Source organism: Aythya ferina, assembly GCF_964211825.1.
Source record: "Aythya ferina genome assembly, chromosome: 1".
In the NCBI taxonomy this organism is placed as follows: domain Eukaryota; kingdom Metazoa; phylum Chordata; class Aves; order Anseriformes; family Anatidae; genus Aythya; species Aythya ferina.
This window is the reverse complement of record NC_140296.1, coordinates 122,972,147-122,998,232: the sequence shown is the minus strand read 5'-3', so window position 1 is coordinate 122,998,232 and position 26,086 is coordinate 122,972,147. Positions and strand designations below refer to the sequence as shown.

At 36.8% G+C, this 26,086-nt stretch overlaps 1 protein-coding gene across 9 annotated transcripts in view; it reads right to left on the bottom strand.

The window, feature by feature from the left end:
- The window catches only part of STXBP5L (syntaxin binding protein 5L), a 196,862-nt gene that overhangs the window by 18,434 nt on the left and 152,342 nt on the right, over positions 1-26,086 (bottom strand). For 4 of the 9 annotated variants that reach the window (XM_084500832.1, XM_084500834.1, XM_084500835.1 and 1 more), the window contains 2 exons: positions 25,387-25,452; positions 5,299-5,469 (listed from right to left, as the gene is read on the bottom strand). In XM_084500832.1, the coding sequence (XP_084356958.1) occupies positions 5,299-5,469; positions 25,387-25,452 (237 nt within the window). Of the gene's footprint in view, positions 1-5,298; positions 5,470-18,373; positions 18,425-25,386; positions 25,453-26,086 lie in introns of all 9 variants that reach the window. The other 5 variants (XM_084500833.1, XM_084500836.1, XM_084500838.1 and 2 more) reach the window with 3 other exon arrangements.

Sequence of the window (26,086 nt, the reverse complement as noted above, 5' to 3'; positions counted from 1 at the left end):
TTATTTTAAAGAAATCTACAGCAAATTCAAAGACTTTGCTCTTAGCATTCATAGAAAATTACAATGCACATCAAACCCTTGTAAGGATTTCTTGATCAGAGTTAAGTTTGTAGCACAAAGATCTAAATGGTCTTTCCAGTCTAAGGTGGTGAAACTGGTCTAGTTAAAGACTATGTAATGGGGAAAAGAAAATAAATCAAACCCAGAAAGACAGTTTTCTATCATTGATGGTGGGAGAAAATAGTTTTCAAAATACTAAATTTCAAACGGAAAACACTCTGTCTCTACTTCCTTCCTAAGACATATGATACAACCACACATGGACAGATAAATACAGAATGTTTCCATTTCTGTGTGAATACAGCAATGAGAAGGAAAGAGAAGTCAGAGTCTGCCAGCAATTGATGGCAACTAGCAAGTCATTGCAGAGAAAACCTTTTGGAGAATGCAAACTGCTTAAAAAAGCAGGATGTTTGAAAAAAAGCAGAAACAGTGAAATTTCAAATCTGAAACCAGAGTTAGCTGGAATTTATTCCAGTAATGAAGACTGCATGACAGCATATGTATCTGTGCACACATCCACATATCCAGCCAGCTATACAAGTATAACCACACTGAGTTCCCTCCCACAAAAAAATTATTTTTATTCTTTAACATCAATGTTTTCTTTCAACTAAAATTTCAATAAAAGCCAGATAGAAAAACAGATTTTATTTTTCTATGCAGAAAAAGAACAGATGTTTTGGGCCTCTTCACCTACACTGAAATTTGTGGTCAGGCTATGATCTCTGCACTTCTAGAAGGAAACGGAGCTTTAACAACTATGTGGTACTAGCTCTTGGACTGAGATGGACTGATTTGCATTTGTGCCACAGGACAGAAGGCAAGCCATGGAGGAGTACATATTTTCCCCAAAGAAGCTAAGCAAAAGGTTAATATAATTCCTCTTTCAATGTTTCTGTGAAGACACTTGCAAGTAAAACAGGGTGCTAGTTGGAGTCCAGAGCTGGAACAGACCAAGACATCTAACAGAAATGAAATCAGAAAAGTTTAGTGCGTGAAGGCTGATTGAAAATGCACTCCATGGAAACGCTGGAAATATAGTTCCTATTGTACCAAAAGATCAGATTTAAATAAGTTGGTTTTGAAAACCAATGTGAGAATAATGATATATTATTCTAACAGATATCTTATGATTAGTCACCAAAATGTATTATCTTTTTAATCTAATCAATTAAGAAGTGGTTTTAAGAGTAGGAACTGGAAGAACTATTAAAATAAATCTCCAAGTGTCATCAGTGCTGCTTCAGAGACAGGCACTCAGCTTAAGAAAAGGCAAGAATTATCTACCCCCACACAAAGGATTTTCTCTTTATGTATAGAAAGTGCTTAGTACTTCTGAGATAGCAATCTCTAATCAAAATTCTAATCAGGTTGAAGAATAAAATCCTACCAAATGCTAACCTGAAATACTACCCTTCTGGCAAGGACATAAAATATGTATCTTGCTTCGCCAAAGGAAAATATAAAATGCAACTTCTTGTGAATAAATCCATTATTTATTGCAGCATATACTCCTAAGTAGCCAATAAATTCTTCACACAGAGAGAATTGTTTTATTTTACTTTGGAACAGCCCAGCCAGAAGCTTTTGATCAAACACAGTTCCACAATTCGCAGAGAATTTTTATTCTCAGCATATTCTTTCTCAAGTCTTTTAACTTCTCATCTTCCTTCTCCCTTGCCCTTTTCCTTAGCTCCAACCTAAGAATTTTCAAGGATCATATCACTTTCTACCATACTATTCAATAAAAAAAAACCAACAACAACAACAACTCAGAAATAAATTCAACCTCCTGCCAAAACAATATGGCTAGAAATCAAAGATGCATGAAAAATGGCTGAATGTCAATCGTTCAAGACAGATCAGTTAGTAGAGCTAGAAGTCAAAAGAATAATACCACAGGTATCTACAAAATGTTCATACAAGTTGGACAGATGGTTTCTTTTTCATGAGAGAATGCAAATCATCAGAAAAATGTTTTAGTTTATAAACCTGATGACAGGGGACACGTATGTTTGTGCATACAAACCCACTCACTAAAGGACCACCCCAAGCCACAATCTCTAATATTACATCTCAGTACAAATTATTCTAAAGGATCTGTCTGACTCTTTCTTGCAGCAGGAAGAACTATAACACAGTCATTTCATTGACCTTACTGAGAGTTGTAATATCATTTCCATGACACAGGTGATGCATTTGAAAAGGACTTTTTTTCAAGTCACGTTAATGTTCTCCATGTCCCTGAAAGGAAGTTAGATGACTCTCTCTAGAAAGAGATATACTTTAGTATCAAATGTATAGGTATTATAATTAGTGATGAGCTGTAGAAACTGAATCTTTCATGATATGGATACACAGAAAGCCTCATTGTGCCATCAAAGTATTACTGTATTACTAAATGTTTTCTACACAAGGGTCAGTGGGACCTTTGGGGTTTGTAGGTTCCCTCTTCTGCCTGCCAGTGACCCTACTTACTCTGGGAGGATGGGAAAGAAAAGGAAAAGAAGCATAAAAGCATTGTGTAGTACTGTAGCCAGTTCGGATACAAGTAGTGTCGATATTACAGCAGTATCTGCATACATGTATTGCAGAAGAGTTTGGTACTACATAGAATGCAGAGAAACACGAAGCAATTGAAACTGTTGTGGTAGTGATGAATCTTCCACTATGAACTATCATATGCAGTGGTACTTACCATATTGGTATGGTGCATAAAGAGAGGAAGATGAAAGAGTTATGATCATCATCATCACATAGAGGAAAAATGGTGATTACACAGATGAAAACTGCCCTTGTGTATGGGAATTTATAAACAGCTCAGAGCTTTGTAAATCTACTTTAGTACCATTTTTACACACAAGACATTAATTAATCCACATTAAAACTGAAATTTATAGGTTTACTATGCAAACCACATTACTCCTTATAACTAATTGTTTGAGGATTACACTTCACCATATGTTACATGATGCCTACAATGTGATTTAACATTTTTGCTGTTCAGTTTACAACTTCATCTTTGAAGAATCCATGATACTGTAACATCCTCCTAAAGGCCAGTTCTATACTACAGATGCCAGTAAGCAGCGCTATGTTTGCCATGCATGGGAAGATATAAAATACCTGTGCTAACGAGGTACAACTTGGCCTAGCAGTTTCTTTGGTATTGTTACAAAGTGTAATTTTGCTATGATTACAAGAATTTAATTGAGATAATATATAGATATGTGAAAACAGTCTAGTGTTACATACAAACTAAGGCAATGGCTGAATGATCACTGAAGAAACAGCAGTTTCAGGTAAAATGTTACTATTCCCAAGTATTTGTCCCTGTTACTCTGCAGAAGATTAATGCTCATCTAATAAAGGCAGAAAAATAGATCATGGGGGCATTTCTCGTTTGCTTTAGTGCAAAGGCATTTGGATAAAGTAAACCCAATGTAGAAAGCTGCTAAGTGTTTCTGTACTGAAGCAGAAAGGGACAGCACAAATGATCCATCTTTCACCAGTGTCTTGTTCTGGTGTGATAGCCTCTGGCAATGGGAGATGATTTCTGCCAGAGACTTAATGACATAGCTGGAAGAGGCTAACACATTTAGTGAACACAACCATTTTTCAGAGAGCATCTGACCATACTTTGCTCTATTACCCTGTGGATCAATGTAGGTCAACAGTATCCTTAAATCAAATGCAAGGAGATGACAGAGGACACTGCAACAGTCTTTCGGATAGCACCTCCATTCTATCAAGAACAGTATCTTAGAACCCCTCCATGATGAATTAGGGTATTTTCTTAGTGGGTCTCACACATGTAGACCCTATTTTTGTTTTGTGACCCCCACAGCAGTCAGAAGAAAGGTCAAAGAAGAATTTAATATTTTATATTGTCATAAAGAAAATAAAATCATTCTAGCAATTTGCGACTAGTAACAAAGGTTTGCAATAACTTACATTAAAAAAAAAAAAAGACACACTGAGTGAAATAATTCCCCTTGCTCTATCTCTATTTATAATAATAAAAACAAGGGAGAACAGGTTCCAGTTATAAAGAACTTCTGTGGTGCAGACACCTTTGCAGGTGGACATGTTAGGATACAAATGCTCCTTACAAGAAATATGTAGAATCATGGTATTGTTGATTGCCTTTCACTTACAGCATCATGTTCAGGCCAAGCTACAGCCTAAACAATAGCCATAGGAGATTATTATCTCTTAGGCACTTAAGAAATTATTCTGCATCTTCATTAAAATTAAAAACTGGACTTTAAAAAAAGTTAAGTGTAAAAAATACTTATGTTGTTTAAATATTATTGCGTATCTATTACTAAAATTTAACACAATCAACGCTACAGTCTTACAACATTTACTTTGATACTATTCTTTTCAGTTTTTGCTAGGCTGAAGATTTTCTGCATAGACAATGCATTGTTGCAGGAATGAGGGGGCGCTGGAAGCTTGGGAGACAAGGGTAAAGGATGCCAATACCAGAGTGGGAACACTACCAAGATGGAAGGAAAACACACCAGCTGAATGTTCCTTCTTTTAATCTGCAGTTAAATAGCTGGCACTGCTGAGATTAAAATAGGCTGATTGTAGATTTTAAGCACAACGTATTGCCATAAGTGGTCCACTTTGTATCTCTAAGTTTAATTAAGTCTCTTCACCCAGGTAGATCAAGATCTGAAGACTGTTTTTCAAGCAGCAAAACTAGAAGCTCATTATAAATACAAAAATTGATTAGATTATGCACTATAATTTTACAGTCGTCAGTGGCCAGGGATTGTGGAATTTTATACCATATTTACTACCATTAAATCAATAAATACATACAAAGCCTGAACTTGCATTCTAAAAATATCCTATTCATTTTCAGACTCAGTAAGTAGAGACAATGAGAGTTTGAAACGTTAGTACTACTAGCTGTCACGATTACTGTACATAAGCCACTATGAACAATTGCTTTTCCAGAACAAAGCACCCCATCCGTACAGGCGAGGGGACAGCTCTAAGAGTTTGGTGAGGTTCAGCATACCGCATCCCTAGGCAGCACAGAGCTCAGGAGCAGGCTGGTTAGTAACAACACTAGCACACAGGGTTTGTTCTAATTCTAAACAGTCAGATGAAGACAGCAGTTCAGGGCAATGACTAGGACAAGGATCATGCTAAATTTAATCACTTCCACACCTGGTGAGAAATTCACAGATACCTAGCAAAATAGTCATTGCCACCCACCTTCTGTGGTGACTGGGAGGGAAATCTCCATGCAGGCTGCAGACTGCGCCTTTCTAAAGGGGGGCCTCCCAGGCCCTCGGCGGTTTGCTTTTGAGACGTCCGCGCTGGAAAGTCGTTTTCCTGCACTGCAGCTCTGGGATGTTGGACTTGTACAGTGACCATTCACGTGATCTGGAAAGTGAATGCAAAATGTGCTAGGTAAAGTGCCAGCTCGCAAAATTCAGAATGGAGGAGAGATGTTAGTGCTGATATTTAAGAATGGGTTAAGTTAGATCTTCTGAGAGTAACCTTTTTTGTTTGTTTTATCAATGCAGCACATATATGTAAGAATAACTCACCACATCTTTAAGGTATATTTTGAAATAAATTGAGGGATATAGAACTGGTACACATTCTTACAGCTGCGAATCCCACAGCATTTTATTGACCTCTGTGCATGGGTAGTCAAGATAAGGCGGGTAACATTGTCATCCTTGATGTTGTGTCTCCTATTAGATACCAAATAAATTTGAAAACTCTCTTTCCTTTTTGCTCTCATAAAGAACTGCAAGTGTAATTTACTGCAAGATTGAGCTGGACAACTTCCCTACCTGTCTAGAAGCTGCAATGACACAGGTATTTAACTGCCCCTATTTGTGACAGTTATAAAACTAACCATAATGTTTCTAAATTATTCTTTATATCCCACATAGATTTATCTTACTGCTAAAGAAACTGCCTGCTGAACAATATGTTTGTCTGCTACAGAACAAAAGATGTGAGGCTGAGTCCTTGGACCCCTGCTAGAGGCTGTGGTCAAACAGCACAGCACATGCTGCCATCTGATGAGGCAGGGAACAAAACACAGTTGCCTGAAACGCTGCCTACATTTGTCTGTTCTTCATCACTGAAAACAGGTCTTTAGACCACAACAATCCACCGAGCAAGACTTAGATCTGATTTTAGAGTGGGTTGGATGGGATCAATGGACTACAACACATTCGTACAATACTACACTTCCCCTCACATCAGGTACACAAATATGAGGTGAAGAATTACTGAATGCAATTTTCCCTTCAGCTTATGAAAAGATATACAGTTGTGTATAACTGACTTACTTTTGGTCAGCAGATAATCCAGACTTGTTAAGTAAACAGCTGGTCAGCTATTCAAAACAATGAAAGCTCAATACTATAGGTAAGGGTGAGCTTGAAGTTTCTACCCCCATTTTAAATGTCAGGTTATTTATATCTCAGAATTAGTCTTTAGGTTTCTATATATGAGCATATTCAGTATATCATAATTCTTGTCAATTTTTACTGTATCCAAGGAAAAGATGAATTTTAATACACCAAGAAAAATTAGTTTCTTTGTTACCATGCCATGATAGCACCACTGTACACAATGAAAAGCTATTTCTACGTTCAGATGATAAAACAGATTCTATACTGAATACAGCATATAGTGTGCTATTATACGTAGTCTTCTAACGTGCAAATCATATCCTTTACTTGTGAAAGCAGTTCTGTCTCGATGAACAAAACAGGAAAGAATTGTTCAGAATTATATTTTAGAAAGCAATTAGTGTCTATACTAAGACTGAGTATCTATAATGAAACGGCTCTGTAGGAGACACAACGTTCATGATTCCCATCATGTTTCTTAATACATAGCTATTAACTGAGCTAACAGCAGATATCAAACTGATGTGGATGATTCATTCAAGTTATATTTAGGAAATTTTCCAAAATATACTGGAACTATTCATATATTTCAGCAGAATGTCCTTTGAGATCGGGGCTTTGTTCAAGGGCACAGGCTGACTGTTCAACCTCAGCAAAAGATACATCCTCATCCAGCTGCTTCCTTTCTTCAAAATTCAGTTTGTGTGAAGGAGTTTCAGCATGATATCTAATTATCTCCAGGGGGATCCTAGGAAGTGGTGAGGAACATAACAGAGTAAAAAAGAATCATATTCTATAGAAACATCAACAGTATTTATGAGTCCCTTTTCCTGAACATTGTGCAGAATGGACACAATTCGTCTCAACCCCTATTCACTGTGCTATATTTTAAGAGAAATTCTGCTGTTTCTTTTAGTACGTTTGCTTTGTCTCAGTTTACTTTCACAGGCCAAAATTAAACAAATAATCAACAGCTTCTGGGCACCTAAATCCCTTTAGTTGTCTTTCTGAATAAGCAAAGCCAGTTCCTGTGTAAAGAACAAATCAGCTGCAGGGACATCCTTCAAGTACTGAAGTCGGTGAAACGTTAGTGAATACTAGAACAATGAGTGAAAGGGGGAGTTTAGTGATCAGTGACACACTCTTCTATACTTTAACACAGCTCTGTTATTCTGATTAGATATTATTTTTCAACTATACATCAAGGAGCAATACAGCTCTGCAAACCTTAATTAAAAAAAAAAAAAAAAAAAAAAAAAAAAAAGACATTGAAAAAAATAATATAATTCTGGGAAGTAGGACTACAACATTTTTTGCTGAGAGGTTAAGAATCAAGCAGATAAATCCAGTATGCATTTACAAAGGAACTATGTGCATGTTTTTATGGTATAAGCTCAATGATATGAAACATTTCTGAAGAATAGTTATGTATTATTTAAGAAAAGGTTCCTTACTGCATAGTATGAAAAAAAAAAGTGTACAAGAAAAGTGAGAGGAAAAAACAATAGTAATTTCCTACAGTGTACTTTGTAAGGGAAATTAAGAGGATGCTCGTACTACCACCCTTTACCAAAATGACTGCAATGATTTTCTAGCCTTTTGAGACCTGAATCACCTGATCCTCCTTTGCCATAAGAGACGTCTTCGTCACCCCAAAGAACAGATAGAGAAAGCTTGTAAAGACTTTGTGAAGACCAGCTTTGTTCAACATGTAAGGAAGAACAACACTGAAACTCTTTTGTTTGCTGGCTCACTGCTTTTGTCATTGGGTCATGGGCTTTTCTCACATCAGAATATTAGTTGGTATTGAGCACCAGTTGATAATGGAGATACTAACTGTACTTAAATAGCAGTGCTTTTGATGCAACAGTGCAACAGCTCCTAAATCTCTCTTATTTTGTAGAAGGGATAGAATAAGTTGCCTAGGAAAAAAACACTGCACAAAAAGCCCTTCTCTCTTTTCTACCCCTTTCCACAACTGCATTTGTCATCTCCTCCTCTCCCTTCCCGCAGATGTCATTGCCACTGGCACCGCACGATCCCAGCTGAGATTTAACTGAATCTGAGTATACCCCATGGGGTCAAGGGAATTTGTGTTATACTCCCTACTGGTCCTGGATCCCAGGAGCAAGTCCTGGATTTACTAATACACTGCATCTGGGCATGCTGTCTCAGCACAGCTTCTCCTTGAAGCAGTCATCACACTGTGTGACAGCCACTCCACTCTACCTGGGCAGCACCCTTTTCTCCTGTTTGTGGATAGTAAACTAAATAGCCAGGGCTCAGGAACAGCTATTCTGCTCGTTAATTTAAACATGTAAGGCTCACGCAAGTAATGGAAGTAATTATAGAAAATTACCCCATACTACAAGGCATGAGTTACTGTGAACTTGATGGAACTACTGAGAGATGCCTTATGAGAGATGCAATGTGCAGCATGACAGAACAAGCCTGCTGGATAGCCTCAAATTTAATCTGATTCTTCTGAGTATTACACAGACCTGAAGCATATTATATATACATGGACATGCTAATTTTAGTTTATACACAATAACACATATATGAGACACCACCTGCCTTGTCACACAACTGCTTTAAACTACTTGGCGACCTTTGCAAAAAGCAAAAGGGACCAGAGAAAAGCTGAATCTCTGTTAAAACCAAATGTACTGAAAACATCAGTCATAAAGGAGAAACATGAATTTGCAGTTGCTGTCGAGGAAGTTGTTACACTGGAAATGACAAACCTAAAGAAATGGTAAGAAAGATCATTGCTTTTCAGTTCTAACAAAAGGATAAATTATCACGGAAAAACTAGCTGAAAACCAGTTCTTACTAATGATCTGAGGGAGGTTCCAACTTCCTCAACTGGAATAAGGTAATCAACAAAAGAGCAGGCAAGAGGAACAGAGAAAGCTGCTTTAATACGGAGCAGAAAAAACATGAAAAATGAGAAAGTCCCAGAGAATTTCTTCAGTAAGTGTTAAGGACTACACTCTACGCTGTTAAAAGGAGGAAAAGTCTGATTCTATTTGGGGATTTTTGTGTGTTATCAATAAATGAGAGATTAGGTAATGATTATGTGTGACTAACAGCTTTTTTCTTTACACAACAAAGAGATACATGTTTAGGTCAAGAAAAAAGAGACCTCACATAACTGTACAAATAGCCTGAAGGACAGTCTCAAGGTTGCACACAAGCAAAAGTTGTATAAAAGTGGTGTGAGAACACAGAGCACACCTTAAAGTTTTAACAGATTGTTCTTAAAAGTAAATCCATTCCAAAGTCAGGATCACAATTTCCTCTTGGTGCAGTTCTGTCAGCCAGTAAAGAGAGAAGGTGTGAGACCTAGCAGAAGATATTGGTGCAGATGTTCTGCCAACACATACATGTATTTACCGTTGTGCCTTTCCAGTTGGAAGAGTAAGGATGAATTGTACTGTTACTATATTGATAGTACATTTAGGTCCACACTCAAGAATATAACACACTGCCTTTACAATATACTGCCTTGTGTAATGGAATAGTATCCCCCTTATGGTAACAGGCTCCTATAATGCACTTGATCCCAGGTATCACCATTTTTCTGAAAGAAATGCGAACAGGTTTTATTTTCAGAGAATAACACATTTTGAACCACTTCAAAGTATTTTAAGTATGTTGTCATTGATAGACAACAACCAACCTTCCACAACCAACGTTTTTGCCAAGTTACAAACAATGAAATCAAAATACAAAATAAACAATATCTAAATGAGGAATGCTAAGAATATATTACTGTTTGTTACATCACCTTTACATTAACTTTATCTCAATAACCTGGCAGTTCAAATCTAAAAATAAATTCATCTTTGTTCCCTGAGAACGAAGTGAAGAGTTCCTCAAGTTCCTCAAATTTCAGACTGCTTGGAACTAACTCTATTCCTCAGATTCTTCTGCTGAATTTCTAGTGATCATGTAACATCACACTGCTGGACTGACTGTCTCAGAAAGTAGACAGGACTCAGTGTACCTCAGCAATAACTTAACAGAAATTGTTGCTACGCTTTGTGCAATGAACAGGAAAACACAGACAGAAAACTTGAATTTGTTCTGAAACAATCATGAAACGTTATACATACAGCGCTGCATAGAGGACAACACTGAAACATGCAAGTAGGGTGGATGACCGAGTGACTACCTCAGGTAACAACTAGTCCCACATATTCCCTATTAGGAACATCGCAATTGTGTTTTCAAGTTGAAAAAAAATAATCTGTTTTTAATTCCCAGTTTTTGAAAATTAAACCTTTTCAAAGAAGCTGAACTGGAAGCATTTTTTCAGCTTGAACAGGACAAAAATAAGGCATGGAATATATCAGCTGGAGACTTTCTAAACAAAACTTACCTTTCCATCCAATATGAATTAACAAAGTGTAAGATAATTACAAAAAATGTAGTTGTAGTCTATTCTAACCAGATTCTCCTGACAAGCTATGTCATAATGATTTTCAAGGTTTTGTCTTTTTCTCCAGGTATTAACAAAATCTTTCTTGTTAACTAGAGGTAAAAATATCTGAAATAATTGAGCTAGCACTGCTTCACTTACTTGTAATGCCTCTTTAGAGCTAGCTTCTTTATCTAATTACTGAAACAACAGTAAACAAAAGGCAGAACATCAACAAGCTCAATTCTGCTTACCCACATTAAGAAACATTACAGATCTCCAGACATAATTTTTACCTTGAAATACTGAAATGACAACAGGGTTATTTACTCCTCAGATTTATTTTTTTTTGTTGTTGACCTATGTCTTGTTTTGCCATCTCGCACTAAGTTATAAATAATTTCTACATCATTAGCTCTGAAAAGAAATGAAGCAGGTAGCATTTCGTTTTGCCACGTTATTAGCAAGCTATGTATCTGCTATTCCTAGTTATTTGGGGTGCAAAATTTTGATTTTTGTCCAAAGCATTCTTGATTGTATGCCAGTATAATTGGTCCACTCCATAGATGTTCGTATATAAATAATTTGTATGCAAGTGCTCAATAGAAAGACACAGACCTTGTCATATAAACCATTCCAAATATAAACAAGTTTGCATAATTTTTTTATGCAGCAAACAATTCTAAAAAACACAAACAAACAAAACAAAAACAAAAACTCAATCTTGTTAACCTTATGCACTGTAGATTTTTGACAGATAGCAGTTTATTGTAAATAATAAATTAGTAACTATTGCTCGTTTTTATTTTAGTGCTGCAAAAGCAGATTGTATGCTAGATAACTTCTGATTTAAAGTTCTAGTTTTTAAATATTCTTCTGCTTGTGCACAGTTGCTAAAACTATGGATGTTGTTCTAAGTCCCAACAAGGTGATAGGACCATTTGTCTCATGATTAAGTCTCTGCCTACAAATGACAGTGTTTGTGGGAGTCTAATCCCACATCAGATTACTGCAGAGAACCTTTGGGTGCAGGCAGGTTTGGTAAGTCTATGTGTAGCCCCAGGTTTTGATCGCTGGCCTGAAAAGGCTGCTGAGAGTATCACATCCTGAAAAGTGTACAGAGACCACAGAATGCAAGAATAATGTACATATGTTTGCATTTCTTGAAAACAGAGGAAAATGACTTACCTTTGAGAGTCCTCAGTAAGGAACTCTTCTTCAAGTAAAACCAGAGAACTTCGGAACAGTGAGTATTATGTTAGCCTACCAGTTGAGTATCATGTTGTTATTATCAACTCTTAAAAGCATGACGACCTTAACTGCTTATTTGGTGGCTTCAGCTAACAAACAGATGTTGCTACTTTTCATTCATGACTACATTTAACTATACCAATTATACAGTTACAGTCGCATTTTGGTAATTTTAAGTACTTACCTTTCCTCTAGATTACTTGCTTGTTAAATCTCCAATATACATCATAAATTTTTTTTATTTTTATTTTTTAAATCTGGAAGCATTAGAAGTCAGAACACAGCACCTTTCTGCATTTGAAATACAACCACAACAGATGCCAATTATGCTGTGATAGTTAACAGAGTTAACCTGCTTATCAGCTCTCGTTCCTTTTTTTTCCTTCTGGTTATTTGGACTGGCAGAGTACTAATATATCAGTTAATACCGGTCATCTTTAAAAAATGCTTGACCATAAATTTTCTCTCACTTAATTTAGGAAGAAACTACTGCTGTCACACACTTGACCTTTGACAGATGAAAGACTTCTTTTAAAATCCCAAACCAATAATGTGAAATTGCAGGGAAGCCAAATGTTTAAAAACATTCCTGTAAAAGTAGAAGACATTAGTCCAAGCCACAATGTTTTTCATCTTAACAAAGATCAAACTTGCAGCAAAAAAGGCAAACCACATCCTTGAATGTATCAATGAGAGCATAGCCAGCAGCTTGAGGGATTAATTCTTCCCCTCTTTTTGGCATTTGTCAGACTGCATCTCAACTACTGTACACAGTTTTGGTCTCCCCACTACAAGTAAGATATTGACATAAAGCAGTGAGTTCAGCAGAGGTCTACCAACCTGATAAGGAAATTGGTACACACAGTGTAAGAGGAGAAGCCGAGAACTACTTTTTTCCCCCAGCCTCAAGAAGAGAAGGCTCAGTGGCAACCTTATTGCTGTCTGTAACTACCTGATCTGAGTACACAGAGAAGATGAAGCCAGACTCTTCTCAGATGTGCACAGTGATCAAATAACAGCAAAGGACTCAAGTTGGAACAGCGGAAATACTGGTTAGATATTAGGAGATTTTTTTTCTCCTGTGTAGGCAGTCAAAAACTAGAATGGGTTGCAGAATCTCTGTTCTTGGAGGCATTCATGTCTGGATTGCTTTTTCTAAATATGTCAGATCAAGGAGGGAAGCAAGTCAAAATTATGATAATTTTGAATTTTCCCAAATGTTCTTTGGCCCTGAAAAGAAACCCTACAAATCGAGAGCCAGAAAAACTAGTAGAGAATGCTCCACTTAAAATCAACCAGGCAGTAAGCAAAAGCAGATTAAAAGCTTTGAAATTTTGCCAGATGAATGCATGATGTTTGTCCTGGGGCAACTGAGGCAGTTTGAGAGAAGTAGTGACTAGAAAGCAATGTCTATTATGAATCTAATAACGTCTGCTGTAAACTACTTTGAAAGGGTAAAGCAGGAATTGCTGTAAACTTATTGCCAATCTTTAAAATAAAAATGAGGTCTTCTTTACGGCATCTAGCTTCTGTTTCATAGGCTTAGGAGCATCCAGAAAGTGACACTTTCCTTTTAATGAAGTACAAAGGCATCAAATGATGCATATTTTCATACTACAGTTACTTTACTATATGCATAAATCTTTGAGGAAAGAAAAATCAAACAGATTTCACAAGCCTGGTGGAACATACACAGCATAAAACAGAATACAGAGTTATAACCAAAGCTTCTTTGTCTGACTCTTACAAATGTGTTTTATGAAGACAACTTTCAGAATCAAAGCTTTTGGACCTCTGCATCAGAAAACATTTCTCAAATCTTGAAAAATTTGAGCTTATTTGGTACTTTGTCTAGTTTCTCACTTCCGTATAAAATGGTAGACATTATCTTTGAGCTAGGTTAAGAATTCATTCACTGCTTATAAATATCTGCAGAAAGCATGGGAAATTATATTAATCTTTTGAAGATCGCATCTTAGGGGAAAGAAAAATGTCTGTCTCTATTTGCATTTTCTTTTGTTCTTTGTCTACTAAAGGCTAGGTGATAGCATAAATTCATGCAGTGAAACCATCTGTTCAGAGGAATTAAATAAAAATTGATGGTCACTGAGTCTGTTGATTTGTAGTTGGTGCTTGTGTCTAGCTCCCTACGATCACCTGGGAACTTTAAAAGGTTTTAAAGAAATGAGCATAAGAGAAAAATATGAGCCGATGCTTAAAGTGGCTGGTGAAGCAAAGTTTGAAAACTTTCATATGAAAGCAATTGTACATGTATATATTTAGCCCAGATTCCCCACTTTGATTAGGGTTATCCTGATAATTCATTTCGCTGCAACAGTCCATGGAAACATAGATTATCTTTTCAGAAAACTTTTGGGAAACAGCATTAGGTTTCAAAATAAAGACACTGCCATTCTGAGCTGCATCTGAAGACTAATAGAGAAACTGTACGGTATACGCAACAACATTACTTCTTCCTTCTAGACAATCCAAATTGGGTTACAGATTTGCAGTAGCTAAAACTATCAAGAAGTTATAATGTCTCTCCATATATGACATGTTCCCACATTTCTGTATGGAGGTATGGTATCCACAGATATGACAAGTTCCTCAGCCATGATAGATAATAGTCACTACCTCAAAATAAAAAGATATTGAGGTCAGCTAAGTTACCAGTCATACAAAGGTCAATGCAGAGTCCCAGCATACCTTTAAATCATGAAAATCCTGACAAGGTTTAACTAGACACCCTCAGTCATATTATTCCTTTAAATACTAGAAAACAACCCTCTAAGGTAGTGCGAGCAGCGGTAGCACCTCCACATGAAATAGATTTAACCTCTACTATTTTAATTCAAAACAAAGTGAAAGCAAGGACATTACACGAACCACATCCTAACAAGGGAGCAGAACTGTAAGCTGCCAAATGATAATATATTTCCCAATTAGCTGCAGTTGGTGCTGAAAGCAGGCAATGTATCAGAAAAACCTCTGAGCCAGAGCCAACAGGATGGATGTGCAACATCTTACCATTTGAAAGTGGTGACTGCAGTACCTGTAATACAAGCATGGGCCAGACAGCATTGTTATCCCCTGAATATTAAGACTATAGGTACAATCTCAGACAACAAGCAGCAGTGGATAAATAATCCCTAATAAGCTCTACCAGTGTAGCCAGGACATTTTGGAACAGATGCAAACGAAATGCAGACATTATTTATCACCTTTTCCAGGAACTCTCATTTAAATTTAGCTCCTTACATTAAAAAAAGGCTTTCCAGCCAGTTGCAAAATAAGCTATCTACAATTCAGCACAGTTTTAATGACCAGAATAATTAACAGGAATCTTCTGCCCTTCTAAGAGAGTCATGAAGCAGAAGTAAAACAAGCTTTTTGTTTTGTTTCTTTTTCTTTTTTTTTTTTTTATTCTCCCCTTCCCTTCCCCCCCCCTTTTTTTTTTTAAAAAAAAAAAAAAAGCTGCTTTCTGCAGTTGATTAGCCATGAGTAATGGGCAGCTTATACATTGAATGCTGCTTCCACATGCTTCATCCTTAGCAATCTATCAGGCTTCCTGATCATAGGAATACAGAGTACCCAATAACTGTAGTAGTAACAACAAACAAATGCTTAAGTGAAAATTTGGTAATACCTCCCATTCTGTAAGAAATTTTTGAAATTAAAGGAGCTCTACCAGTTCCTGCAGGATGTTGAAACAAACTGTCTTCTGTTTGTTTTTAGGTTATTTTGAACTTGTTCTACATTATTCAAAAATAATGAGAATGGGTAATTGGAGGAATGGTAGAAACAGGGCTGTTGAAATCAAGGATATGATTATACATTCCTGTCCTGGTTTCAGCTGGGATAGAGTTAATTTTCTTCCTACTGGCTGGTATGGTGCCATATTTTAGATTTAGGATAAGAATAAAGCTGATAACACACCAATGTTCTAGTTGTTGCAGAGCAGTGCTTGCACTGAGTCAAGGACTTTGCAGCTTCTCCTGCTGCCCTGCCAGCGAGGGGGCTGGGGATGCACAAGGAGCTGGGAGGGCACAGAACCAGGACAGCTGTCCCCAAATGGCCAAAGGGACATCCTGTACCAGATGGTGTCATGCTCAATAGTAAAACTGTCGGGGCTGGCACTGCTTGGGGATGAGATGGGCATTGGTCGGCTGGTGGTGAGCAACTGTGTTATGCATCACTTTTTTTTTTCTTATTCTTATGTCCTTATCTCAACCAATGAGTTCTTGTGTTTTTACCTTTTTTGATTCTCTCACCCATCCCACTTCAGAGGTCACGGAAGAGAGTGAATGCCTGTGTAGTACTCAGCTGCTGTCCAATTTAAACTATAACAATTCCATTCATCTTCAGAATTCCCTACATCTGTCATACTTAGGATGGATCTTCATGTTTCTTATACTCATAGGTTGAATTTACAGTTTTTCTTTGTACATTGCTGTCCTGCTTCCCAATCCTTGTGCCTTTTTAATTATTATTATTTTTTAAACATAAAACTGCCTTCAGTTTTTCAGTATATTCTAGGCAATGCTTACAACATTGTCCAGCTCCCAGCATGACTGCCAGAAAGCTGTGGGTAAGGCATTTTTTTCCTCTGACATGTAACTTGAAAGTTGTATCTCAAGATGTTGACCAGAATAAAATCTTATTATTCATTCTCATGTTATATATTAAAGCCCTCACCGCTTCTAGTTATGTAAATTTATTTCTTGTTTTGCTAAATACCTCTAATTCCAGTCTTTTACACATTAAATTTATCTTTTTCTTGGGTTATGCTTCAAATCTTTCAGATGTGCTAACATAATACATATGTATTTCATGCTATGTGTCCTTCAAAATGATCTTTTTAATATAATACTAAGAAAGCAAAGTCCAACCTATGGAACATAGTTTAGCCTTAGATCCTACTCTATGGCTATTCTAGTTCTCTACATATTCACCTTCACTCTTAATAGCTGCCCATTTATTTAGTGATAAAAATCATTTTACAGGTCTACAGCTGCCTCCGTCGCTCCTTTTAAATCTCTAGAGAATTGGTACTATAATTTTCCACTCCATTTTTTGGGGTGTATTCCTACATTCCTAGTATGTCAAAAATTACTGTTAATGATGGAGTAAATTATTTCAACTAATTCACTCTGTACACTGAAATCTGCATAATCTGGACTGGATTTCCCAATGATCTTGCAGCATTTATTTACTTAACCGTTATCAGGAGCTATTAGCAGTTTTCTAAATTCTTCCGTAATTTATAATGTAGAAGACATGTTTATTACCCTGACTTTTGCCTTGGGGAACAGTGTTACATTGGTTTATACATGCACAAGATTCCTAGTGACAGAAATTAAGTTCAGCTGCATTATGTAAGAATGTGATCCATCTTTAATATCTATCTCTAAAAAGACATTCAAAGCGATGTGACATGGCTACACAGCTTTTTCAGTCATCTTACATGAGAAACTTCCCATGACAGCAAAATCAAAAAGGACTCCTTGATACTGAGAATATTTAAAAATAATTATAAAAATCTTTTTGTTAAGCATACACTCCGCCCCAAATGCCAGGAGTGATTATGTTTATGTGAATATTTAAAAGGGCATGATCTGCCCCAAACATTTTTGGGTTATGCAAGATATTAATTTCATTTTAGGCTTTCTGAGGTGAACCTTCTGCTTTCACTTACTATGCTTTTCCACTGAAAAATTGAAGAAGGATTGAGAAAAAGGTTATGACAGCATACTTAACAGTTAGCTAAGTCTGAGACAGAAATGAGTGATTTTTGATCTGACATCTGCAGAGCTCAAAACCACCATAAAATATACACGTTCAACTATCTTATTACTGCCATGGCACGGAAGTTGTATGTTAAATAAAGAAATAGACTAGCGCATGCATTGGGTGTTAAAGGCAGAGAAAAACATAACTGACAACCAGTTATACTGCTTCAAGTGTGTCAAAAGTTCTGGAACCACTTCATAACAAAATATTACACACACAGTGTGTAATGATTAGCAAAATGTGTCTACATAAAATAAATGAATATTAAACAAGCAAAATGCTGAGAGCTGCCAACAGAACTGTATGGGTTAATAGGTGGTTTTTAGAAAGCCTTTTCAGACAAAGCCTCCAAGGTTATTGTGTTAACTCATGGATCAGTTGGTAAAATGTTTTGCCAATGAATGTAAGGAAGTTTAAAACTGTTGGCTTTCGCCTACCGTACCAAGATCAGTCTTAAGATCTGTTGGCAGACTTAACTTTCTTGATCCTTTAACTGAAAAAACAGAAAAAGGAGAAAGGCAGTTGTTAATAATTAATAAAGAAAAAGGAGTGAGGGAAAACAACATGCCATCTTCTGGTTAATACCATGCTGAAAGTTTGTAGTTTTTTTTTTTTTTTTTATCAGCAGAATTATGGTTTAATTTTTTTCATGTAATCCATTCAGAAAAATAAATGTAACTAAACAAAAAAGCACTGGAAAAAACATTACTCCAGCTCTCAAGAAATGAATAGTGTTCTACATAGCTTTGGCTGTATGCTGCAATATCTTACCTTGTGATGACAGGAATGATTAAAAACAAATAAGATTTAGGCAAATATTGCAAATGCTGGTTATGCAGCATATCACAAATATTAAACACCTGGAAACCAATTTATTAAGAGGTTGCAATGAAGTTATCTAATGACATCATACTCGAGATATCATTCAAAAAAGAAGGCATATTGTATAGGTAATGGAGACAAACCACATTACTGTACATATTACAGAAAAGACATTGCACAGAAACGAAATACAGCAGCTTCAGGATACAATGCAGTTTTATCTAGACGTCAAAATATTGCACTCAATTTGCTGAAGATTTAATTATCTGTTGTGTTCCAAATACACAACAAAACTATGATTTAATTTCTTTTCAAAAATGTTTTCATTTCCTTACACATGAGCACATTTTTAAACAATGAACACCAAAGAACTAAAATGAAGCATGTCTTGTATCAGTCAAAATGGTATTAAACTTGTTAAAAGAATGTCTTAAGAAATCTTTTATTATTAATTCAGAGAACTTAATTTCCAATATGGTTCTTTTGTTTTGTTTGCAATCATTTTTTTTCACATTGTTTTCTAGCTTTTGCCCCTTATGTATACTGTCTGTTATTAGTAGTAAACAATGAAGTATCTGTCAGCTAACTACTGTAATTCTGAAAAATAATAATAAAAAAAAGTCCCACATCATAAGTATGACAGTGGCAGGAACACTGGGACATGTGAACATAAGGAACGAGTCCTTTGTTAACTCCTATTTAGTAAGGTTTTAGGTCAGAAGGATGCCTACAACAGCCACTTACCATTTCAAGTCACAGAGCCCCTGAAAGAATCTCTGTTGCAATGTCATCACTATAAAACCTGCAATGTGGCACAGGAAAATATCAGCTGGCACCTATGCTAGTGTTTCACTCCCTTGCTCTTTTTATTTTTTTCCTTTGCTGTTGTTTTTGAGCCCTTGGAGAAGAGTATGGGAGCCCTTCAGCCTCTCGAGCAGCGTTTTGGTATCAGTAGAAGCAGCATAACCCCCCTCCCCCCCCCCAGTAACACATTTCTAGCTGTGACTTTAAACAGATGTTTTAGAATAAGGTGAGATCTCTTCAGATCAAACCAACATTAAAATCTTGGAAAATAATTTCAATACCAAGTCTTAGCCTGTGCCTCCATTTTAGGCACTCATACAAAGGCCAACCACAAAGCTTTGAAAACATTCTGTTTACCTGGAGAGCTGTCATACACTTTCAGACTGAGAACAGAGGTCACTGCTCCACAAACTCAGTGTTTATCTAATAGAGAAAGAAGCAGCACTTATGATGTGATCCCCTTTTGCTTTAAGGAAAGGACAAGCTCTGGCTCAACCACACCTCTGAAAAAAGGATTACTAACACCAATGGAAGGTTGTAGGACACTTTACTAACAGACTAGAATCTACACTGGGATATTTCAGAGGTATAAAGCCTAGCTGCATTTAACACTAAGGGAGCCTTATTAGTGCTAGCATCAGAGGCTTTGAGCTTTATAAAGAGGTAGTTTAAGCTCTATTATTTCAATATTGCAGCTATTCCTGTACAACATTCTGTTTTATATGCCACAGCTATTCCCAAACTGTGGTATATATATATGGACTGGAAGACTGCAGATATAGTTCCCAATTATTTGCACAAGGTGCAAAGAAAGCTCCCTCTGATTCCCTCAAAGGACCCTAAAAAGGCTCAATCTGAGAGCTTCTGCAGCTGCTTGCAGATAAAATAGGCATACCATACTGAATGCTGCAGTCTAACAGGCTCAGGATGCTCAAGGGACTGAAGCTGGGAAAGGGAGTAAAGATCTGATGAGCTGGACTACGGGTACAAGGACATTGTAGGCATCCCAATATTGGGAAAAAATAGGAAAAACAGAGGCATGGGCTTGCTGGTCCTGTATGGTAGGGAACATGGTGAGTAGGGGGCAAAAGTAGAAAGGAGACACACAGAATTTGGAAATGAAGTAAGTGTAGTTGGGGAATCCAGAAGTTACTCCTACCACCATTTCCACCAACAAATATGGAATTTTTTGGTGTAGGACATGATTGTGCTAAGACACACTGTCAGCAAACCAGACCTCCAAGAGTAAAGACAAAAGATGGAGTTGATTGTTTTTGTGCTTTACTGAAGAAAGCAAACAAACAAACAAAAACCAAACCAAACCAAACAAAAAACCCTGTGCATAATACTGCCTTTTTTCTTTTTTCTTTTTTTTTGGGGGGGAATAAAACTAATGTTTTAATGATAAATTGATCAGAATGGAGATATTAGTATGCAACCAATTTTTAATTCCTAAAGTATGTATATTTTATTATCTCTACATTCAAAATAAAGGAGGATCATGAATAGTATGACCATTATGACCATGCAGCTTGCTGAGAATGAGCTTTTGAAAACTCTTCTAATTTATGAACGAAGTAGAGAAGCCAGCCTTTTGCTAGCTCAAGAGGCTAGCAGAGCTCTTTGTTACCTTTACGTCTTTACATTCATACCGGAAGCAGCCAGCAAAAATTGTAGTACCACAGTGCAAGGTAAGACAGATGTCAGGAAAGTCCCTGCTCAAAAGCCTAAGTTGGGCTGTTTAAAAATATCTAAAAACAGGATGAGAAAGAAGCACAGAGTTAATAGGTAAGATCTGGCAGCTAGCTAAACTGAGGACCCAGCCCCCCTGACCAGAATACATCCCACCTTGTAGCCAAATGGTTCCTATCAGTCTTTCAATGAAAACACCAAGGCACAACCAACCCGAACAAGCATGCTCTTGAAGCTATGACATTTGGTGGTGTGTCTCCCCCAGCATGAGTGTAGTCAGAGAAAAGATTATTCAAAATGAAGGTGATTTTATAGAGCTCCTTTCTGGTACTCAGCTTTTGGCTCCAAAATGCTTTGGAATATCTGTCCCTGTCCTTCACTGCTAAAACATGGATTTAAGAGATGAATATTTAGATACCCACTCAGATAACATACACAGATCATGGATGTTTGGCTTCTGGGGCTAAGAGCCAACTTGGGACTGCCCCTTTCCTTTGGTGGGCTCAGGTGAAGCAACCTCAGACAGTGCTGTGCTTTTCCAGGGAGCTGCTTTCTGGCTGAGCCTAACTTTTGCTGAGCTACAGCTCCTACCACATCAGCCATACCTGTGCCTGGCCACTATCCTGCTGATTTGGACCCAGACTCATGGACTGACATCTTCACCTGGACCTGCCTGGCAATCCCGGGCTGTATTTGGCCCTGCTCACCCTTCCCAGAGCTGCCCTGCTCCCTCATTTAGCTCCTATCTCTGTGGCCCATAGGGAGCTGCTGACCCCTGCCACTCCCCAACATTGATCTCAGGCCCCCTCAAACCCCCAGGCTGCAGGGCGGGCTGCCCTGCTGCTCCCCTTGAGCCCCACACCACGGCCCAACTCTCAATTTCTTACCCTCTACCAGCTCATAGTGCTCCCTGTTCCTTGCTAATTCCTGACAAACACATCCTTTCTCAAGATCTTAAGCAAGCATTAATTTATCTGATCTGAAACGTCTTCACATATTGGAAGAGTGATAAAATGCATCTTGTGTTCTAGGATGTCTTTAGTGTTTAATTTGCTTTCTGACTAATAAGCATTCTTTTTAATTTAACGTAAATAAGTAGAAATCATTATGCTGGCGGTGTCATCAATAATCAAGCTGCAAAATAAATTACATTGTTTTTACACACACAAAGTTCTGAAACATACATATCCTTGCAGAAGACAAGAAAGTAATTCTCAAACTGAGTCAAATCTCTTCAGCTACTTCGCAGTTACCCGAGAGGTAGAAAAGAATGACTGTTAGAAACTTAGTCATATTCTTCTTGAAACTAAACTATATAAAAACATTTCATTTAGGAAAATGGGAGGTTGACATGGCATGGGCCCAAACCCAGCTCATATAACCAGTGGAATAAATCAAGACTGTAACACTTCGAAGTCATAAGAACTAGTATACCTGCCATTAGGCACCCGTTCCAAAGCTCTTGGAAATCAACTGTGGAAGTCTTTACTCTGCCTTCTCTAAGACCTATAGTCTTAAATGTATTTGGGATATGAGCTGCCAACATGAAGGTGATTTCTTAAGAATAAACAAAAAAGAACTTCCATTTTAAAACACAGTTTAGAGGTCACTCTCCTGTACATGGACTGATGAAATTATTTCCATCTAGTCTTTGAAAGAAGTCTAAATAATCCATTGCATCTTACACAATGAAGTGAAATGGCCTGTCAGAGATACATTTCCTACTGCTCAGTGTGTTTTCAACTACATGCTTCAGCATGAACTTGCATATAAACGGTTAAAGAAACAAGGCACAGAAAACCTATATTCCTAGAAGCCCATTTATAATATTTCCTTAATTGGATGATAAAAATAAAGCTAAATATTACTGGTATGGGTACTGTTTTGTAATACATTATATAATAATTAACTCCAGCATTGGGTTACCATTTATACTATGAGGACTTACAAAGCCTCATAGTAACTCTAGAGAAATGAAACTACTCAAAGCATTCCTTTTGTTATTGCAACTCTGTCACCTGGTGATGTAGACATACCCAGTGAGAACCTCATTAGGCAGCAACTTGAATCATTTGACTCAGCACACAACTGTTCCTTCTGTTTCTTCTAAATATCAAGGATAAAGCCTTGGCCTATCTTTAATAAAAATACATGGTGGCTGATTTTACAAACACAGACATCATGGCACTCTGCAGAGTGCAGCACAATTCCATTATGGAGCTTGTGTGCCATGATCTTTAAAGAGATCAAAGGCAAGAGTAGAGGTAAAAAGATCCTGTCAAGTGAATCTGTAACTATACAGATTTATTATATGAGGTAGAAATGTTAATCAGTGCAAAGAGTGATGTGGCTGTGAGGCTGTGCTGATAAGCATAAGGTAGTTTCACTCACAGGTTCTTGGAGGTCACACTTTTGAGGTCAGCTACTCCAGGTGTTTGAGTTTTGACTAGTTTTATAGTAGGTATGCCAGAGCAATTTTTTTTTTTTTTTAGTTTCGCATTCATTTAAAAAATAAATAACTATCAGTCACAGTAAAAGTAATTTCTATTTTAAACAGCAGTTAATTTTGTAACATTTACTGCCTACAAATTGCACCTGATTTCACATTTTAAAGACTCGAGGCTTGGAAAACAACATGATAGGCTAAAATAGGAAACATTCATAAATTTGTCAGTTTCCCCAGTGAATGTTCTCAGAAACAGAAAAGCAGAAGAAATTGCAGAACAAATTAACTGAAATGTATCTAAATTAGGTATTTTGGATCAATAGCAGAACGAAAACATCAATTTTAACTGCAGAAAATGTAAGATGCTATAAGGTTCACTCATAATTTTAAAACTAAGCATATGCACATATGTTTACCAAGTCAGTGATCTCTTAGTTTTCAGTAAAAAGAGTTTTTGGCTTGTCTTTGGAGAGAAGATCAAAAAGCTGAATTGCAGTGATCTGGGTGATAAATGGTCTAATTATACTGGTCTGTCTTTTTTTTTTTTTTTTTTTTTTTTTTTAAATCCCCTATGGCAAGTTTCTGAGGCCAAGCTCAAGAGTTTGAGCTCCTAGTGTTATACCAATATTATTATAGAACTTCAATATTTCCATGTCTGCAACATCTGGGTTTAAACTACAACAAGGAAATATGTCTTTATTTCAGAACAACTATTTTTGTTTTAGTTCTTGATGTATCATGGAAACCACTTTCAGATTTTTGTCAGCTAGTAATTACTGGGCTACATTCAAAGTGAAAGTGTCCTGTTAAAGTAAAATATGTGATAAAAAAAGGATTTGAATGGCATATTTGTGGGAATTTGTTACCATAACTAAGGAAAAACATCTAACCAATACTTACCAAACTACAAGGTAAAGAAGTGTGATATGCATACCACAAACAAAATGAATGCATCACAGCTACCCCTGCTTATTTTCTATCACACCTAGAAGTCAACTACCTAAAACAGCTCTAAGCAATGAAGTTTAAGACAGTGAACTCACATTAAAGAGATCAATGCAGACTAGGCACTTGCAGAAAAAGTCTCTAGGAATGTGCTGAACTCCATATTCTGAAGGACTACGGGTAAGATGGGAAACATTTATAAATTTTTAAATGGCTGGGATCTCACTGCAGGGTTAAAACAGTTGATAAACTTATATTTTTATTTGAGGTTATGTTTCTATTGTAAATTACAGCACTTAGGTGCTGGCAGGCTCTAATAGTTAAAATTTATCAGCTCCATATTGCTACTTTTCAAGTAACTTATCTATGTGCACATATGGATAATATATATATATATAAATTATAGGGACTCCATTAAAAAAAAAAAAGACAAAGTCTTTCAGGAAAACAGAAACAAGTCTCTAACAAAAATGCTGAGTCCATTTGAGACATGGGATATACCTGCGCAATGTTGACTATTCCAGTGTTTACATACTCTTCACCTCAAGTTGCACCACGTACAAATAACTTTTCTTTAAATGAACAGACTTTGAGTTTCATTGTGCTATATAATAAGCACTTTTCCAGTAAATTCTTCTCTTCAGAACTGTGACTATACACTTCACTTCTTAGGGATTAATGAAACACAGTGATGTATGACATGAGTGGCTTATACAGACTGCAGGAAGAGAAGCCATCACCTTTACCTGAAGTGGGAGACTTGCAACGCTCTAGCTCCAGGGAAACTGGACTGTCACTGAGTTCAGTCAGGCCTGAAAAAATGGAGTTAAAAAGTTAAGTTACAATCTAACAGGGAATGCTTCAACTTTCTCGGCTGATGATATTCTACACTCTAAAGTCAATTTGGAGAACGGAATGGTGTGAAATGTGAGGGAAATATCTATTTCAGAATAACTGCAGTTTTCAGGCTGTCACTACAGAAATTTAGGTCTGCTTTAAAAAAATAAAAATAAAATTAAAAAAAAATCACACCTCATGTTAGCTCAAATTTGTTTTCCCAAATGCCTCAGGCTATAAAGAGTCACTTTACCTAATGGCCCAAAACAAGTAAATATAGTTTAAAATTTAAATGTCTGCAATGGAAATCAAGCTCAGTCTTCCCTGTCCAACTGACATGGAATCACCTCTATCCTTTCACGTGCTGTGGAATGCACGATGGAAACCATAAAACAGGGTGGGGAAGGATGAAAAAAAACGTAGTACTGGTGAAAGAAGAAAGTGAATACAAGAATATCACCACTACAATATCAGGATCTTTTGTATGAATTCACACAAGATAGCTCATTTTAAAGAGCACATAGGTGATGGTAACGCTGTCTGAATATACAAAGCAGTTTTTTGACAAGGTACCTTACATATTGTTTATAAAGATTTGTGAGGAACTCA